At 43.9% G+C, this 20,455-nt stretch overlaps 2 protein-coding genes across 2 annotated transcripts; both read left to right on the top strand.

The window, feature by feature from the left end:
* The first annotated feature begins 504 nt into the window (after positions 1-504).
* Positions 505-13,354, top strand: nr1d4a (nuclear receptor subfamily 1, group D, member 4a). The gene is made up of 8 exons (XM_042098613.1): positions 505-1,178; positions 5,948-6,253; positions 6,759-6,847; positions 7,029-7,173; positions 9,597-10,192; positions 10,296-10,481; positions 10,789-10,999; positions 11,440-13,354. The coding sequence occupies exons 1-8, from the start codon at positions 1,163-1,165 to the stop codon at positions 11,634-11,636; spliced, it is 1,746 nt and encodes a 581-aa protein (XP_041954547.1). The 5' UTR covers positions 505-1,162; the 3' UTR covers positions 11,637-13,354.
* A 3,270-nt stretch (positions 13,355-16,624) lies between these two features.
* mfsd5 (major facilitator superfamily domain containing 5) lies at positions 16,625-18,914 on the top strand. Its single transcript, XM_042097726.1, has 2 exons — positions 16,625-16,791; positions 17,196-18,914. Exon 2 carries the CDS (start codon positions 17,310-17,312, stop codon positions 18,768-18,770), a length of 1,461 nt encoding a protein of 486 aa, XP_041953660.1. The 5' UTR covers positions 16,625-16,791; positions 17,196-17,309; the 3' UTR covers positions 18,771-18,914.
* Positions 18,915-20,455: the final 1,541 nt, after the last annotated feature.

A 20,455-nucleotide genomic window follows, 5' to 3' on the forward strand; every position in this document is an offset into this window, starting at 1 on the left:
TTTATAAGAAATATATTCAATCAAGTGGAAATTTGCTTTGAAAGGTTAGCATGGGGTTAAATCTGACTGACTGCTATTTTGGTATGAGTGGATGTTGGCGAACACAGCGAATGCCCAATTTCAATTATCACTTACAATGTAATCATCCACCTACAGTAGGCCAATCATTTCAAAATATTAATGGACTTTTTGTAAGCTATATAACAACGATAATAATAGTAATAATAAATAGTCCACTAAATTTTCACATATATGTTTCCTTCTGCTATTTTAAGACGTTTACGCACAGGTGCGTGTGGCACAGAGGTGGGATATGACCGCCACACATGTTTATACCTCGGAAGACAGCACTTGAGCTTTTAAAACTCAGCGGTTGTATGAGACAGTCACGGTGAGCTCCGCCCATGATACATGTGCTTCGCCGCCCCCCTGGCCTCCCCCTTCCTTATCGCACGCCGTGTTTTGCATAAAATGTGTGTCAGTAGGGCAGCGCTCTCCCTGGCACATGCAGAGTGCACATGCAGTAGGGCTTTACTGCACACGTCCCACGGTCGAATAAGCGCGTCTAGCTCACCGTGGCATTAGACCCCGGCCAATGAAAATGCACGAGAGAATGAGGGAGGGAGACAAGCAGAGGAGTTCAAGGGATAGCCTACCTAAAGTGAATGCGTTAACCGGCTGTCATAGAGATAACAGAAGTTGAAGGGGTATTCAAGTCAGTCACTTCCTAATAGTGGTCAGGGTGAGTGTGTGTTTTTGCTCAGTTCAGCCTCCGAGGACCTTGGATGCCAAAGCACCGAACGGTCGTTCTTCATATGCAGTAGACTACATCTACTACATCACCTCAACGCGAATCCTACAGAATTTCATAGTTGACAAAGAGCAGACGCGGCACAGGTGGCTTCACCTGAGACACGACTTTGAACTCACAGTTTCTGCTATTCACGGAGACGTTTTTCTATATCAGCGATCTGCCGCGACTAACTCATGCCCTGTGCACAAAGCTGTTTCAGACTTTTTTTTGGAAGGCGTTTCATGCACATCTATTTAATGACATTCTCACCTGTTTCAAGTAAACTTCATTGCATGCCATTTGCGACAAATAGACTGCTCTTTTGAAATCAGCAACCGTATAAAGAACTTTATATATCCGAGGCACAAGATGGATAACAGTCCTGGTAAGTTTAACTGCTATTAATGGTGTTGTTATTGAAATCATTGTTCACCTTTAAAAGCCTAACTTTGTTGTTGTTGTTACTGATTAATAGTCATCTTGTCATGTTGAGCATGAATGCATTCTTGACAGTTTGTCTTCACTAGAGATGTTTTTGGTTTGTGTCTATTTCATTATTGCTATATAGGCTGGCATAAGGTAGCCTATGTGGTCTGTATCAGTAGCTTAAGACTGCTGAATTCACAACCCGCTGGAGAATGTCATGTACAAAATCAGCATTTCAGAACTCAGGACAGAGTTTGTGTTTGTGTCGTAACCTAGTGACAATGACCAAGTAAGTTATAGGCTAGATATCCAAAATGTTGACGCATCACAGGGTGCAGCCTAAATGAATCATGAGCAATCATGAGCTGTCAAATCCTCGATTCTGGTCTGAATGGTAGGCTAGGCTACTGCTCCCGGACGGCATAGACTGCACGCTTGGATTATTTACTTCCTGTCTCTACATGAAAACAAACTCACGTGTTGCACAGACCAGTCTCACAGACCAGCAAACATTGCCTACTTGCACGCTCTGAGGTAGAGCCTGTTCAAAACAAGAAATTATTTTGATAAACGATACTAGGATGCTGATTATATATATATATTAGATTTAGTTTAATAGCCTATTCCATTTCAATCAGCCATTCCAGCCAGTACAATATGTGAAGGTGTTGGCGCGTTAACTTTCAGCCATTGGAAACTTGATTTGAAACTGTTCATATTAACTTTCTCTTTTCCTGGGAGGCTGACAAAGTCACAACAGCCATGTAGGTTAATGTAGCTTACTTCAGGCAAGCTGTTCAGGTCGCAAGTACGACATTTAAGCTGCTTAGGCTATGTGATAGTGTTTCCCATGGGAGGCAATCCAAGGCTGCTGACGCGTTGTGCACCTAGGGCGCTCCTGGGTTAATTGACTAGTGATTCATTTACAAGAGCTGCAGTCACGTTCCTCCGCAGGTGATTGGAATATTGTCCCATGTTGAACTGGGCGCATCTTTTACACTCAGATGAACTGACTAAAACTCTGAACCGGACATGTGATTCCAGTGCGTTTGCTACAGTGATGCCAGTGCGTTTGCAACCCAACAGACCACCGAAACAAATTTCGGAGTAAAATAAACAATAGGCCTATTATAATATAAGTATAATCAATTATGATGATGGCTTAGCAAGCATTCATACATAGGCTGTTATCACGTAGGCTACACATAAGCACAACTGTTTGGACAAACGGTCCTGGAGCTGACCTGACCAAACAAGATATTATTTGTGGTGTAAGATATTGGAAAAGTCTGTCATAGGTTAAGGATTTTCTACTTTAGATAAAGTTTCTCTTATCAAGAAGTAAAAGATAGCGTTGACCCACAATCACAATGTAGGCTAACCAACTCTGGAGGCAGATGGCACTTTAACCTTTTCATCCATTTATAATTCCCAATTCATTACAGCATGTAGGTTAAAATACCACGTATTTTCTGTGGAGAAGGACATGGAGAAGAGAGACAGAAGATTCTGTTTACACATGATTATACAACGTATATAAGGGGCTATGGGGAAATGCCTAATGAGTAAGGGACCAATGGGAAACCAATTCAGCCTCCACCCCATTTATCTCTGCCTATATCTAACATCCTGCACTGTTCAATTGCCCTGTTTAACAACAGCAGCAGTTTTTCTGGGGTATGCCTAAGGACCACGGATGCTGGTGAGATCGCAGACTAATGTCTTCGCACAGACGCAGATTCGCCCTCACGTGCATGCACTTGCTCTGCCGCGTGCGGCGCGTGATATCCCGGCCCTCCCCCATTGGTTCTTTCACACACTTGTGTTTCATGCCGCCCGCGGTGATGTGAACGTAGGAGGTTGGTCAGTGGGTCAGCGATTTCATGTATTAAAAGTAGCCTAGCTCCAGCTCACGTTTCCCCGGCTCATGCAGTTTGTTTTGATTTGAAAGCAGATGATCACGTTTGCATCATCTAGCCGGCACAGACTAGGCTACATTCAACAATATTCGCTTATGATCTATCCAGTATAGTATATTATAAAGACGCATATTTTCACGAATTTATGGACGTTGTATTTTCGAACAGCCAGATTCTCTTCGACATATAGTGGTCATAATTTCTTATTGAAATGCGATGCCAGTAGAATATATTATCAACTTAATGAACTGGGCAATTATAGAAAAATCCAAAAGTTCTGGACAGCATGACACTGCATATAATTTGGTTTAGTGACCCGAACAAGCTTAACAGGGAGAACACATTGTCCAGATTTGAAAGTTAAAGTGATATTTGGGGATAATTATGACAGTTTTACTGCTGTGCTCTTGTATTTTAATGTTTGTTTGTTTTGTCTTCACAATCATTTCCACTCATTGTGCCAAGTCTGACTGGGGCAGCAGTTCATGATATGAATGGACAAACTGTGAGTTCCAGACACTCACAGGTTGCTATCAATCCTCCCTATATTTTGCACTGTGATGTGACTGGGCAAAAAGCAGCAACCTTGAGACATGGGTTAAGTCTGGGTGAGGCTTGGGAAGCATGCACTAGCGCAAGGGCAGGGTAGTGGAGGGGAAGGGGGAGAGGGGATTACTGCACCCGTGCAGTCCTCACGTTCCTCTGCCTGCCTCTACTCTGAGGCAGATTACCGGCTGCATGGGTAGACTAAGCTGCTGAGATCTGCTGATTCCTCAATTAACACTAGTTGTTTTCACTGGCTCCAGTGCAGCTGGGCACTGGCTTGAGCATAGACATCCTGTTAGCCTAGTAGAGGTTGCACAAGGCATTCACTCAAGCATGTCTTCTCAGTAGGAATAGTCACATGCTCACTACTTATACCACCTGACCACATCCAACTTGTAGTCAAAAATCACCAGTTTCTCAGAATACAGTTATTTATTGAGAGCTGAAGGCCCCATTAAATGTTATTCATTTATAGGTAAATGGCCTCTAGTACATGCCCTGTGTAAGTGGCAAGTCCAATAAAAATAGTGTTTGTAAACGAGGCGGCTTCCTCTCTACTATCATTCATTGACTAACGTTCCATGGTCACTCTTTTTTTTACTACATTGCTATTGTCGTAGAATCTCTTGAAAGTACAGTATCTCACATGGACTTCCGCAGGTGCACGAGGCAGTGTGTGTGGTTGTGTATTTAGTCGAGGTCATAGGTTCTGGGCGGGCTATTAGTATCAAAGTCAGATATGCCCCTGTTGTATAGTTGAGCTCTTCAGTGTGTCAATAATAAATCCTCCCACGTGCTGGCTGAAGGATTAGACGAACACTTCAGCTAAACAAATGCCATGTGCAGCACGAGGAAAGCCTGAAGAGGAGGGGTGGAACAGTCACCGGAATGTTTTGAAATATGTTGTTGTTTCAAATAAAAGCAATGCAGTATGCCATATAATGGTTAACAACTGCATGCACGCATTTCCCCATTATATAGCCTACAGAAGAGCACGTGACTTGTAGACAAAATGTAGTCCAAATAAGGAAATTGTTTTCATATTTTAACATTCTTCTTAGGTATTTTTATATGGCCTGAAGGGCTCTGAATGAACAAGCTAACTGTTTTAAAAAAACAATTATAGGCAATTAAGTGTAATATATTAAATATGAAAATTATTAATGTGGGGAGGAGGAAAGTTGTCATCTGTGTCTCTTGGATTTGGACTCTTTGGATTTATCCAATTTGCCAGGGTTTGTTCCAAAAAGTCAAAGTAGTGAAGCACATTCCCCCAAAACGTGACTCTAGTCTCTTTCAGTCCTGGCACTGTAACTGTATTCAATAACACAGCATCCTTGGGCGTGCCGCTGGTATTATGGCAGTTATCACAACTCTGACTTGTGATTGTTGTAGTAGATGTATACAACACGAGACTGCGGATTTTCGTAAGGCGGAAACCGTGTCAGGAGTGCATGTGAAGCAGCGGTCAGGTGTCATGTTGTTCGCTGGCGCTGGGCAGTATGCCATGGGAGCTGAGCTATTATTGGAGCGAGGGAGGCAGCAGACCTCGCAGACACGTGAGGCCGTGTCTCAGCCCATCCACAACGCACGAGCAGAGCAGCGACACGAAGAAGAAGATGCGGCATCGGCGTACCCAAACAAACAAACCAAAAAAAAATACCTGCGAGAGACCTTAACAAGCAGCCGGTTGTTTTAAGGCAACACGTGAATACCGAAATCTGGCTTTTCACCAACTAAAAAAAAAAAAAAAATGCGAAACGCGCCTGCAGTTGTTTGGCGTGAGCGCGCGCGCGCTCTGTTGCTGTGCTTCCAACATTATTTTTAGCGACTGCGAGTCGACTCAACGAGCATGAGGCAATGAAGCTGAAAGTATTTGCTCTCCTGCCGGTCAGAGGTTGTGCAATATTATATCACTTAAACATTCTTAAGACTTCAATGACCCACCAGTGCCAACTATGTTTTGTCTACCTCTTTACATAGTCTATTAATAATTTTACACAATACATTTTAAGACTGTAGCTGCTCCAAGGAACTGATGAAAGCCAGGAGACACAAGATCATTAAATGCTTGTTAAGTTGGACATAAAACACAACTTCCATGCTTCTGTAATGCTTAAGGCGACAGTCCATACTGAAGTCTTGACTTATGCCATCTCAGAAGTGGTCTTTGTTACTGTGAATTCAGTCTTTGTAGGCTTTGCTATTGATTATGCATTTTGGAGATGGTGATTTAGTGGTGTTCTCCATTTTGTGTGTGCAGGGAGTGTGATCCTTTACGCCGGCTCCTCTGGCAGCTCCAGCCCCAGCCCTGGCAGCCCTTCCAGTGGATACCAGACCCAGTCTCCCTCATCCCACTCCCAGCCCTCATCCCCAGACGAGGTCACCTTCACCGAGATTGGGGCCTTGAAGCAGCGGGGTTTGAATGGGGGCCCTCCACTCTCTCCCAAGCTGGTCTTCCAGTTCCCAGAGATCTACAACAATGCCCCCAGCTCGGCTCCTGCTCAGAACACCTACTCCCACCCAATTGCTAGCAAGAGGTCATGCACCTTCACTGGGACTTTCACGAGTAAGTGCCTCATGTTGTCTCCTCTCCATCTCTGTCATGATCCTAATCTCATGTTTTACCTACACTGCAAAAAATCCTAGAATTCAAAATCTAAGTGAGATAAATTATTTTAAGTAGTATTTCCACAAAACAAGAAACTTGCAAGTTTGTCAACAGAACAAGAAGATTTTCACTTATAACAAGGTCAAAACAGTGCAAAAAAAGTGCAAAAATGTCTTGTTATACGCAAATATTAGAAAAATAAGTAAATAAGTTAGAATAATATATATTCCCCTGATTTAAGCTTATTTATCTGACTTAGATTTTAAATTCTAGGATTGTTTGCAGTGTAATGTTGTAACAAGCATGAGTCATACCACTAATAATACTGCTTTCTGCATTCTGTGATTCACTTGCCATCATTTTTGCCCTGTCGTGATCTGTTTTCTGTGTGTACCAGTTCTTTCTGTATGGTTGACTGATGGCAGTGTTCTCTAATGGTGCATTTCTTTCTGGGTTTGTGCAGAGACCGGAGGAATGGTGCTGCTCTGTAAAGTGTGTGGTGACATTGCCTCAGGGTTCCACTATGGCGTGCACGCTTGCGAGGGCTGCAAGGTAAGACAGGCAGGCAGATGGACTGACACTGTTAGAGAGACTGCAAGAGCCACTCAGTTTTCTTTCATTGTGGTCTCATGCATCTCATTATCTTTCACTATCTGTCAACAGATCTTATGATGGCTGTGCCAATGTTTTTCATCTCACGCACTCTCTCTCTCTCTCTCTCTCTCCTCTGCAGGGTTTTTTCCGTCGCAGCATTCAGCAGAACATCAACTACAAGATGTGTGTGAAGAACGAGAAGTGCCTGATCATGCGCATGAACCGTAACCGGTGTCAGCACTGCCGCTTCAAGAAATGCCTTGGTGTGGGCATGTCTCGAGATGGTGAGAGTTCTGGGTGGGAGGATGTTAATATGTCGCTGCTCTAGTAACCAGCACTAGCCGCCAGTAGCTATCATCAGAGAGAGGGGGCAGGGGTGCAGCATTCAGCTGGCTTCCTCTACTTTTCCTCTCAAACCCACTTTCAGTACTCAGTTGTTAGCACAGTTTAGCAAGTTCTTTTGGCTAATTTGGGCACATCGCTTGTCTTTCTTTTGCCCTCTGCAGTCTCTTCTTCTCTTTGCTCTCTTTCTCTCTCTCCCTCTGCCTCTCCCACCTTGCATCAGCTGTTTTGTCCTCCCTCTCTCCCTGATCCCCAAGCTCTCTTTCCATCGTGCCTTTTCTGAGACAATGATGTATGAGGGTAGGAGGTGGGCAGTCCCTGAAGCTATCTGTCTTCTGGAAAACTGCAGCAAACACAGGGATTATTTTGGGAAACTGGAGCATCTAGCAGCTTGATTACCCCAAATGCCCTCATAGCATCTCAAGCAATTAATGCCAACAATTAAGCAAGAGATGCAGAAATATTAAAACATCCACCCAGTTTCCGTGCCTCGTGTTGCCTCCGTGCATCATCTTTTCAATTGTGACACCACACAAAAGTACAACAAATTATCCCCTTATGCTAATGAATGTAGCAAAAAATGAGATGACCCAAAAAAAAGCAACACAAAACCAAATGACACCAGTATACTTTGCACATTGTGACCTACTTTGTGTGGTTTGGTTCCCCCTCCTGTTCTCGTCAGTATGGCTTGCACTTCACCCAGCATCAGCTGTGCATCACATTTTGTCTGCGTTAAAGCGGTGTGCCCGTGGAAACAGAGGTGGGCGAGACACTTCGCATAGCATTGGTGCAGATACAGTGATGGCAGTGAATGTGCATTCGGTGGACAAGGAGGGGCAAACCAGATCTGCAGATAAGAGAGGCATGCATTTATTTCACCCGTCTGAAACAGAGAAAACAATGTCAAGAAGCCACAGCCTAGAAACCCCTTTTTTCTCTTACACTCATTGCAAAAACAGGAAGCCCTAATTCAACTGCCAGCAACCCACAAGAAAGCAGACGCCCTGATTTGAGTTTGAGATTTGAGTTTTTTGATGCAGATGTGAGTGACAGTTGACATGATGGCACAGTTTCCCTTCCACGGGCAGCATTCTAGTGAAGTCGAGGAGTTGCTTCCTCTTGTTTCCGCTGATGCCCCCAAAACACTAACCCTGCTAGCAATGGGCACAATGGAGCCTGATCCTCTGTTGTTACAGTTGTTGTTACAGTGTGTATTGTGGAACAGGGCCAATCTAAATGTTGCAAACATTTGAAAGGGAAAACCCTTTACGTCAGTATTGTGAAGTGTCAAGTCAAGTGTATATTACTAACCACTAACCACACCTGCTCTCTGTATCAAGAGCTTGCTAGTGTCCTTATTCCCACAGTTTACATAGTAAACTAATATGTTATTATTTTTTTAGTAGTAGCAAAAATGGTGGTAGTAGCAGTACTACTTGTATTATCACTATTATAATTATTATTAATAATAATAATTATTATTAGTAGTAGTAATAGTAGTAGTAAAGTTAATGTTATTGAAAATGTTGCCTGAAAAAAAAAAATCAAATAATTTTAGACAGAGGCATCCACAAATATAGTATAGTATAAATAATGGAAATGTAGACATTTGGGCTGTAGTAAATAAGCAGTTAGTTGTTCCCACTTGCAAAATTCAGGATCTCTTTCTCCGAGTACACACACACACACATACAGAGCGAGAAGTCACCCTACACTTGCACCTGTCTACTCCAACTCTCGGTGCCTTTCTCTTTCTGTCGATGTCCCATTTGCCTGCTTCAGTGTCCAACTTGGCGCTTCACCCTTGGCTGCCTGACCCGCTGCATTCAGTCCCTGCTTCTGAAAGGCCCATTACTCTTAATTCCCCATCCCAGTGTTCAGAGCTGACCCACTGCCCTACTTACTAGACAGGAGATGGTGCAGTAGGAGGAGAGAGAGGAGGAGAAAGAGGAGGAGAAAGGCCAATGGATAGTGGGGGATGCAGCATATGGAAGAGAGAGGGTTGCTATTTTTATCCAGGCCAGCTGACAGATAGATTCTTGGGGGGGGGGTATGGTGTCCACCACTAGACTTGCGCAATCTAGTTAAGAACACAGACATGCATGCAATGGATCTGATAATAAGCATCCTTATGTGCTCAGTGGTTGTGCATCCTGTTAAATACCATCTCCTCAGGGCCTTCAGTTCATAAGAGAGGCATATGGGAGTTAAACACATTATGCAGTACTCTATTGATCTGTGATTCCTAGCATATAACATTGAAATAACATATATGTATTTATTTGGCTTTGTATTTGAGATACAGTATCTAAAACTAGAAATGAAATCAAAATGTCTAAATGTGGTCATTGTTTCTCCACAGCGGTGCGTTTTGGACGTATCCCAAAGAGAGAGAAACAGAGGCTGCTGGACGAGATGCAGAGCTACATGAACAGCCTGAACGAGTCCGCCTCCATGGACGTGGAGCCCTCCACAGCGCAGGAGGCGCCACTCAGCCCTGCAGAGAGCCAGTCCAAGGAGGCCATCGGCGCCATCTCCCGCGCCTACCAGGACATCTTTGTGAGCACTCAGGACCGGTTGAACAAGCGCGTGGAGCTGGGCAGCACCAACAGCACCCCAGCCTACTTCCAGAACAACCCAGTACCTCAGGACGCCAACCACCATGGCCATGCCAACTCAGCTCCCGCATTCCATTCCACCGCCTCAGTAGGGTACGTCGTCCCGGCTGCCCGCTGTCCTGTCGCTCCCAGTGACAAGAACTGCCCCTTCTCCTCCTCCATGGACAACAGTGGCTACAGCTACTCAACTCCATCCAATCAGAATCGCTGCCCGTCCAATGTGGAGCCACACAAACAAGCCAGTGCAACCAATCCGCACCATTATAACCACTCCTCGGCACAGCCCCAAGTACAAGGGAACACTTGTCCCTGGAAGCTAGCCACTGGCTCTAAAGTGTTGGTGAGTATTTCAAAGAGTATTTGTTTGGTATTCATGGCCCTTTGGCTTATCCCTGACCCCTACCACGTGCCATCTCCTAACCTTTCTACTGTTTCTTCCCCAGGCCTGTCCCCTGAACGCATGCCCCGTGTCTGCTCCAGGCACTTCTAGTCAAGAGGTTTGGGAGTCCTTCTCACAGTGCTTCACTCCAGCTGTGCGTGAGGTGGTGGAATTTGCCAAGGGGATCCCTGGCTTCAAGGACCTCTGTCAGCACGACCAGGTCATGCTACTCAAGTCAGGCACCTTCCAGGTGAGGCATTCTCGCACATCTTATACACTTTCATGTGTATTTGTCTCCATTTACTTATTAACCTGTTGAGGAGTGAATTATTTTCCTGGTTCCTTCTAGAATTCTACGCAAACAATCTATAGTTTCAGTGTTCCTTATACAGTCTATGGGGAAAATCTCTGAGGGTAATTGTGACATCATAATGTGGAACTCTCGGTTCGCGAACATTCTAATCACATATTTGTGACCGTACTCCTCAACAGGTTAATGTGGATGGGGATTGTTTCTCCTTCAGATCACACCTCACACTCTTTTTCTTTCCTTGTAGGTGCTCATGGTGAGGTTCTGCTCCCTGTTCAACCCAAAGGACAGGACAGTGACTTTCCTGAATGGGAAGACGTATCCTCTGGCCACCGTGCGGGCACTTGGCATGGGCTCCCTTCTTGACGCCATGTTTGAGTTCAGCGAGAAGCTGGGAGCTCTGGGCCTGGAGGCTGATGAGATGGCTCTCTTCATGGCTGTGGTGCTGGTCTCAGCAGGTGAGAAATGAAAGAACAAAAACTGAGAGCTTCAGTCAGCAAGTTCTGCTTAGAATTAAACCAATGCTCAGGAAGTGTAGTAGACGAAAGGGTTCATATGCACTTTATAAAGACTTATAGGGCAATTCCACAGAAAATTGACTTTTTGTCCATAACGCCAGTGAAATGCCTTGGCATTTGTATGATGTGAATGATAACATTAATTTTTTGTGTATTTTTTTCATGTACATTCTTCAGCCAAAAATAGAAAATGCTCAAATTTCATGTAATCATTCACATCGTACCATACCATCACATTTTACTGGCGTTATGGATGTTACAAAAAACGTTTTCCATGGAATTGCCCTATGACTTTATGAAGTCTAAACATCTCCACTTATATACATGTACAGTACATATGAATAACACCTCTTCTTTTTTGCTGCTGTTCCTTTTGGCAGACCGCTCAGGCATCCAGGATATCAGCTCTCTGGAGCAGCTTCAGGAGGGTCTCATTCGTGCGCTGCGGTCCCTGGTGACTCGGCGTCGCCCTGACGACAGCGCCGTCTTCCCCAAGCTGCTGCTGCGCCTGCCCGACCTGCGCACCCTCAACAACCTGCACTCCGACAAGCTGCTGGCCTTTCGCATTGACCCATGAGTCCACTCAGAGGGGCTGAGGACAAGGTGCCTGGGCAGCTCAGCACTTCTCCAGGGGCAGGACTTCCCTGGTGTGGAGGGAGAACGCTGTTTTCCTTGAAGATAGGGTGGCAAGAATGATTGTGCTCCCCTAAGCACATGTCTGAGAAGCACGGAGAAATCGGTCAACAAGAAGGAGGACAGGAAAAACAGCGACTGCATTGCTGTCCCAGCTGGTTTGAGACATGTGTGTAGATCGCACATAGAGACATCTGTATTTTCAAGGCTTCTTCAGATATCGTTAATCCTTTAAGGCATTGCCCTTATGACTCGCCATTGCACCCTCCAACAAACAAATCACCTCAAGCTCTCTTTAAGGGGGCTGATGTTGAAAACATTGGGGAGGGATGAACATTTCCATGCTATCACTCCTTAGCTTAAGTCTTCTCAAATCCTCTACTGACAATTTGGAGTGTACCACACTCCCTCCAAGAGACTTTAAAAGACCAAAAAAAAAAGAATGCAGTCATCATCCTTTCCAACCTATTCCTAATGCCACATGTCTATCTAATGCACTAACACTTTCTGTAGGAAAAGAGCACAGTTATGAAACATAGGGACCATTCATGATGCGTGTGTCTTTGTGCTTATATTTTAAGAGAAAGGGAACCTTGTACATAAGAGACTTTAAAAATGATAAGATACACTATGATCACATCACACCATGCTCCTGTGTCATACATTAACACTGTTGTGCTAATGTTAAATTGCACACTTTTACATACACTGAAGAGCACACAATGTCAACAACATTTAATGAAGTGCAAAACACAATGTAAAGTGTTTTAGAGCCATTTTTTGCTGGGAATGGAATATGCCAACGTTTTTCATGAGTTCACTCAAGTCTCAGCACATAAGAGATTTCTCCTTATTACTCCTGTAATGCACCTGGCCCTTTAAAGAACAAACCAGCAAACATTGTATCTGTCTTGTGCATGTAAAATTGTATAGAATATTTTTGGTGGGGAAAAGATCTTTTAACTTGTGTTTCAACCTTCAAATCTAAACAAAAGATATGAGATGCCAAGATTTCAGTGACAGTGTTCCTTTTGGAATAGGCATTGTTTGTGGATAAGGAAACAATCATATTTAAAGTACAAAAGTTTGAGCACATCTGCTTTAAGCATTGTCCTTAGTCTTAGATGGATTGGTTGATAATCTTCACACAATTAGTGGCTTTCCCAACCCAGAGAATATCTACAAAATTTACATAGAAGAGTGTTCTAACACTTTGTCATATCACAATGATCACATTTACCATCTTGACACTTCAAACACTGAACTATGCAATTCATGTATTTTTTGTTTTAGATGAATATCGTGTAAAGCATAGAACACCATAGAAAACATGTCAAGCAGAGTGCTCAAGCTTTTGTCTGGCAGGCTATTGAATGTGCAATGATTCTTCTTGTGTGAAGGAAACCTTTCACATCATCAGATGACAAGGTTCTCCAACTTTATAACTCACAGAAACACCAGCACTTTCGTTGCCTCCTCCACGATACTGAAATATATGAGATAAGGCAAGGGGCTGAAGAGAGGAGAGAGAATGATCAAATCAAACCTGATCAGTCATGACCAGCTTTTTTGCTGTTTTGATTATTGTTATTTGATCCTATTGTACATTTTGTAAATTGTTGTCCTTCCATAGAAACCATATAAAGATGAAATTTTATCTTATCCATTGCATCATTGTTTCTTCCTATATATATTGGTATTTCACATGATACTGTTGAGTGGGAACTGAAGTTAAGAGTCAGGCACATTTAAGAGGAGTATAAGTATATATACTCTTTTGATCCCGTAAGGGAAATTTGGTCTCTACATTTATCCCAATCCGTGAATTAGTGAAACACACACAGCACACAGTGTACACACAGTGAGGTGAAGCACACACTTATCCCGGCACAGTGAGCTGCCTGCATCAACAGCGGCGCTCGGGGAGCAATGAGGGGTTAGGTGCCTTGCTCAAGGGCACTTCAGCCGTGCCTACTGGTCGGGGTTCGAACCGGCAACCCTTCGGTACAGGTCTGAAGTGCTAACCAGTAAGCCACGGCTGCCCCAAGGACCTTGCTGCACACTCAGTGGTCAACATCATTATCATGGCATCATCATCAAATATTAGGAAAGTGTCCCTGTAATACAATCTCTTTCCCTTCAATACAGTCTCTTTACACAGGTGGACAAGCAGTATAGGGAAGGAAGTGATGGATGCACATGCACGTGTTGGAAGGTCGTCAACCGCCATTCCCAAGGCCATTTTTGAGATAAATGGGACACTAACAGACACTTAGTGTCCACATTTATTTTTAGAATACAGGTCTGTTTAAACTTGGGTAGAGGCTGGGGACAGATAAAATGCTGAAAAAACAAGAGGTCATCTGACAGAAAGGTTCTGCGAAGCCTATAATAGCCCAGTGTGACTGGCCACTCAAATATGGAATAATACACATGACACCTGACAACATACACCATAACTGATTTGGGGGCAGGCATGACCTACTGGTTAAGGCTTCGGGCTTGTAACCAAAGGCTTGCTGGTTTGATGCCCGGCCAGTAGGAAAAATGTGGGTGAGGGAAGTGGCACTTACGCAAGGCACTTAACCCCTCACTGTTCCCCAAGCGCCGCTGTAGCAAGGCAGCTCACTGCTCTGGGTTAGTGTGTGCTTCACCTCACTGTGTGTTCACTAATTCACAGATGGGATAAATGCACAGACCAAATTCCTTGTATACGCAAGTATACTTGGCCTAGAAACCTGATTTACATTTTTACATTTATTAAAAAGGCAAAGATCGGTTGTCTCAAAATTAAAAAATAACTATAGAACAAAAGCATAACAAAGACACTGTGAAGTGTATAAAGTATGTTGTAAATGGTAGATGAATCCTTGAGTGCATCCTCTCTAACTAGGATTCTTCTCATAATGTCCAGCCCATATATATAGGGCCAGGCAAACTTTTGCTTTTAACTCTGGTTCCTCTTTTTCTTTATAGTGGAGAGTTCCAGTGAGCTGCCATACCAGCATACATTAGCTCCCACAGCTCAGCTAGAGTCTAGTGCAATAAAACGTCAAACCTCTTCCTTCTACGTCAGTCACTGAACTACAGTATAATCAGTTTAACAAAATGTCAAGACAAATAAAAAAAATAGAACTGAATGGCAAATTGTTTTGAGCTGATGCATCAAAGAAAAATAACTTGAATTGAATTTATAAAATTGAGAGAAATGCAAAAAGCAACTTGATGACAAACATCAGATGGTGCCGAACATGACGAATTATGCAGACACCAATGGCGGTGTGACAGGAAACGGATAAGAAATGTGTGTGTGGGGGGGGCTTTTATGAGGTAATAAAAGGACCTTTTATGCTTTCTATATTAACCCACATCCTAAAATAAAGCAGTAACCATTACAAAAAATATCTGCAGTGGTTAAACTGCGTTTTTTTTTTAATAGAATTGCAGCTTGCAGCTCATATCAAGCATTGTTTATTCAGGGGGAAATTGACTGAAAATTAAGCTCTTTTACAGTAATGCCCTGAGTTTACAAACAAAGTCTAACAAAAAGAAGGTGCTGGACTCGCCAGCCTACCCATAACCCAGCACACTTATTTTAAATAATTATAATAAATAATAATAATAATAATAATAATAATTATTGGGGGAAAATTCACAAATTACAAAACATACAGAAAAAATACATGGGCATTGCGAATTGGTGACTCTCAGTGAACATCTGAACATTGTGCTCTTAAAACAGTCCATCGCAAATTTGGCAGTACGTTAACATGGGGTCAGGTCATATGCAGAAATGCAGTATTTTGGACATGAAAAAACTGCATTGCACTGTGCTTTACTGCAGAGATGCTGTATTTTAGACATGAAACTGCATTATACTTCAGGAAAGCTGCAGTATAACTGCAGTTTTTGTCCCATAACAGGTCTAAAACAAAAAGCTGACCTTAAAAGTATGCAAAAAAAGTAATTCAGTACTGACAACCTAGCATCCTGTCATATGGTGATAGATAGCCAGTGGAAACCAGGTGTAACATGTACTTCACATAGTCATCCAAATTAATTTTGATGATACCCAAGCTATTTGCCCCATAAACATACGTCAAAAGTCAGTATAAATGCATTTACTGTAATCTTGCTTCTGAAAGGGGGGAATTGGCCTGCAGATAGTCAAAGGTCTAGAAAAAGTCTTTGTAAATGGCAGAAATATAAATAATATAAACAACATAATGACAAAATTCACTTGTTTCAGTTTACTTCCGGAAGTCAGGGGACCAGTTCAACTCTATTAATATAGGAGTGGGACAAGAATTTGTTTAGATAGATAGATAGATAGATAGATAGATAGATAGATAGATAGATAGATAGATAGATATTGGGAGATTATCCCACTCCTATATTACAGTAAGCCTTTTAAAATATGTTAGAGTTGAATTGAACTGAAACAAGTGAATTTTGTCATTGTGTTGTTTATCATTTATAGAGTTGAATTGGAAAACAAATGCCAACCTGTCACTAAACTGCTTGATCAACACGTCTTTTATCTTGAGGTGAAGATAGCAGAAAAAGAAACCATTAAACGGCTACTCTTACAATCCCATCACCAGATTTAAAGCTTCAACATATACTCTAACAAGAAACTGACCCAACCAGCCAGAGCCTTAAAAGAGCCTACGGCTCTGCTCTGCAGTCAACCAAAGCCGGCTCTGCAGTCAACGATGTTAGGATGCCATCCTGTGGTGAAATGTAGACATAGTCGTAAATAAATTTGGTTAATATTTTTTTTTATAGTGATTATTATCGTCATCAACATGTAAGAACGGAAACAATAATAAGGAAAAACACATAAGAAAAATTACCCCAAAAAATCACCCTCGAAAACTAGCAACATTTATTCACGTCTTCTTGACCAACCATAGCCTACGTCATCACGCAATAGCTCGTACCAGGAAGTCAGCTTGCTGGATGCACAAATGTCTTATCCGTTAGTCGTTAACTCTTGATCGTTTTTTGTTCTAACCAGTAGTTCCTGACATGGGGTTTTAAAAGCAAGATTTTCTTTACAGTTCACTGCAAAAATGCTGCTCGCGATAGATCTTCTGGTAAGGCAGTTTCCTCCCAGATAATATAAGGTTATCAGGATAGGAAGTGACCTGCATGCCAACAACACAAGGACCACGTAGCTTTGTAATGTAGTACTACTAGCAAGCATTCGCTTATGTAGCATTTATGTAGTTAGGCTATGTGTTGTGGTATGTAGTCAGTAGAGCCCATAGTCCTTTGCAAACTTGATGGCTAAAGGGCATAATGTGGAGTAATGTAGGCTAACGTTACGTTGTCGACCATCGCATACTATTAGGCTACTACTAGCTGCCTTGTTATAGATAACTTGGACCCTCATGGCTGAATAATGCCTTTATATTAGTTTTAAGAAAGTATTGATATGTTGTTCACATTACTTTCATATCACTTGTCTGAAGAACTGTTTTGTTTTGTCCTTCCACAGTTCCCAATGGAGCCCCATCGAACAAGATTGAGACAATGAGAAGATTAACACAGACAACTGACTGACAATCTGAGGAATCCCTTTTTCTTTGAGTGACTGATACTGACTGGCAGCATGTTTGTAACTGCCTATTTCGCACTTGTGGTTTTGGCTGGCCTCTGCATTGGTCTAGAGCTTGCTTCTCGTCGACTGTCACCACAACAAGCAGCCACAACCACCGTCGCCAACCCTGCATTCTGCCGCTTCCAGTCTCTCTTCCTGCGGGGCTACCTGCTGGCCCTGTGGGCAGACTGGCTCCAGGGCCCCTACCTGTACAAGCTCTACCGCCACTACAGCTTCCTGGAGTCTCAAATAGCCATACTGTATGTGTGTGGGCTTGCTTCTTGCGTACTTTTTACCCCTGTGGCCGGCTGGCTCCCACAAGCCCTTGGCCGCAGACGCACCTGCCTGATTTTTTGCCTGGCGTACTCGGCCTGCTGCATTACCAAACTGTCACGGGACTACTTTGTGCTCATCCTTGGACGCATCCTAGGCGGCCTGTCCACCTCCCTGCTGACCACTTCCTTTGAGTCTTGGTACATCCACCGGCACGTGGATGTTCATGACTTCCCTAAGGAGTGGATCCCGGCCACCTTCGGCAAGGCGGCTAACTGGAACCACGGCCTCGCTGTCTGTGCCGGGCTTGTGGCCAACCTGTTTGCGGAGTGGCTGGACCTGGGTCCGGTGGCGCCCTTCCTGCTAGCCATCCCAGCCCTGGCAGCCTGCGGCTGGGTGGTGCTGACTGACTGGGGCCAGGAGGAGAAATCGGAGGGCGTTGAGGGCCGAGATAAGAATGGGCCCCTGCTCGGCGCCCCCCACGCCGGACTGTCCTCTGTGGCTGGACGCTCGTCGGGTCGGGCGCGCTTCTGGCGCAGCTGCCTGGAGGGCCTGCGCTGCCTGCGGTCCGACCGGCGCGTGCTGCTGCTGGGCGGTGTGCAGGCGCTCTTCGAGAGCGTGCTGTACATCTTCGTGTTCCTGTGGACGCCTGTGCTGGACCCGCACGGGCCGCCGCTGGGCATCGTTTTCTCTTGTCTGATGGCGGCCGGCCTGGCGGGCTCCATCCTCTTCCGGCTGGCCACGTCCACCCGCTACCGGCTGCAGCCCGCTCACCTGCTGTGCCTGGCCGTGCTGCTGGCCTTCTTCTCCTTCTTCATGCTCACCTTCTCCACGGCTCCCGGGCAGCCGCGGCCCCACGAGTCCCTGCTGGCGTTCCTCCTGCTGGAGCTGGCCTGCGGCCTCTACTTCCCGGCGGTCAGCTTCCTCCAGGGCCGCGTGATTCCCGTGGAGCTGCGCGCTGGCGTGCTGGCCTGGTTCCGGCTGCCCCTGCACCTTCTGGCTTGCCTGGGGCTCCTGGCACTGCACGGGGAGGTTTCGGGCACCGGAGGGGGGGAGGCAGGAGGGGGCACACGGCACATGTTTGCAGGCTGCGCTGGCATGATGCTAGCCGCCCTGCTGGCCGTGGTGAGCCTCTTTACTCTAGGGAGGAACGATGCAAACCTTCGCCTGGAGGGCACTCGTGGGGAGGGAGAGATCTGATTATGATGAGCAGGAACTGCTGGGCGGAAGATGATGAGGACCATGAACTTCGGCTAATTATTGGTTTCACACATTTTTGCATCTGAGTTTCCCTTTGTTAGCCAGTGGTACACACATTAAAGATTTTTCTTTTTTGTTATCTTACAGAAAAGCCGTCTTTGTTTTATTGTACAATCTCAAGTGTTATGCCATATATTTCCATTTATATACAGATGATGTCAGTGAGAGTCACGCTGAGCGATCTCAAACAAATAATGTAACTCAGATAACATTTGGATACACAGAGAGTAATACACAGTGTTGCATAATCGCTTATTATAGTTCATGCATTGTCCTCAGAGCATATACGTTTAAGAGTGTGTCCATGAGAGGACCAGGCGGGGGTGATACATGCTACGTCACCGATTTTGATGAAACTTGGGTCCACCTAAAAACTCAAAAAGCCAAAATAGTACAACATTTGAAACAACCCAGGGGGAGTTAGCCCCTGTCATTGTTTTAGGCCAAAAAAAATAAAAAAAAGGCCCAAAATTGCATAAAATGTTGACATCCCTCCTGCTGTCAGATTTAAACACAGCAAAGTAACAATCCATGGCATCAAAGGTCCATCCAAGGTTAGTTTAAAACTGGAGTTACAAGGCGTAAGGTGTGACGGGTGCCAGTCCAGGACTGCACATGTCCACTATGTCACATGCTTTTTGGCGAATACCCAAAAAATAGCAATAATCAGACCTGAATATCTCCGATGAGCAACCTCCTTTTTTCAAAATTCTTTCTGCACATGAAAGGGCCATCTGTGGACTTTATAAATCAAAAGAAAAATGCTTGGCCGTTTTATTATTTTTTTCGTGGTAACCGCCTAAATAGTGTGATCTAGCCAGTGGTTTGAAATACATATCTACTTTAATGATTGGTTGAAAAATAATGTTTAGGTCATTTATGGTGGACAAATGGAGATATATTATCATCAATTATGTCTGCTGATCAAATCCAAGCTACATTTAATGTCCTGAGTGTAATATATTCCTTAAGGTAGCTCAAAACGACATCATCGGGTGACATACACCAGTATACCCGTAGGTCTAATTTTTGCAAATGTGATATCTCCAACATATCTCAGGGCTAGAAACAGTCACTTGGACTCAAATAATAACTTGTAAGATTTTGATTGTCAAAGGTCAAGGTCACTGTGACCTTATGTACATCCCATTGTGGTGAATAAACCTCTAAAAATCCCTGACATAATTTCAAATGTGATACAAACATTCACACTGGCCCTTTCTGAAACCAATCCCTACCCACTCCCCTCAGTTACGGTGTGCACACAGGTGGGAATCCCCCTTACAGCTAAATCGAGTTCCCCATGTAAATGGGAAACACCTTGAGGGAGTTATTTCAAATGTAGCACAACTTAGGCCCTGTACACACATACCCAGATATTTTATGTTTGGGTCGTTAGTCCACACGTAAACAGTGTTTTAGCCCACACAGATATTTTTTTAAAACCTTCTAAAGAGAATGCTGGTTTACTTGGATCTGTGGACATCCAAATTGGAGATTTTTACAAACAAGTATATAAGTATATACTCTTTTGATCCCGTGAGGGAAATTTGGTCTCTGCATTTATCCCAATCCGCTATTAGTGAAACACATACAGCACACAGTTGTTACTGTTACTTGTGAAT

This window comes from Alosa sapidissima, chromosome 7 (assembly GCF_018492685.1).
Source record: "Alosa sapidissima isolate fAloSap1 chromosome 7, fAloSap1.pri, whole genome shotgun sequence".
NCBI lineage: Eukaryota > Metazoa > Chordata > Actinopteri > Clupeiformes > Clupeidae > Alosa > Alosa sapidissima.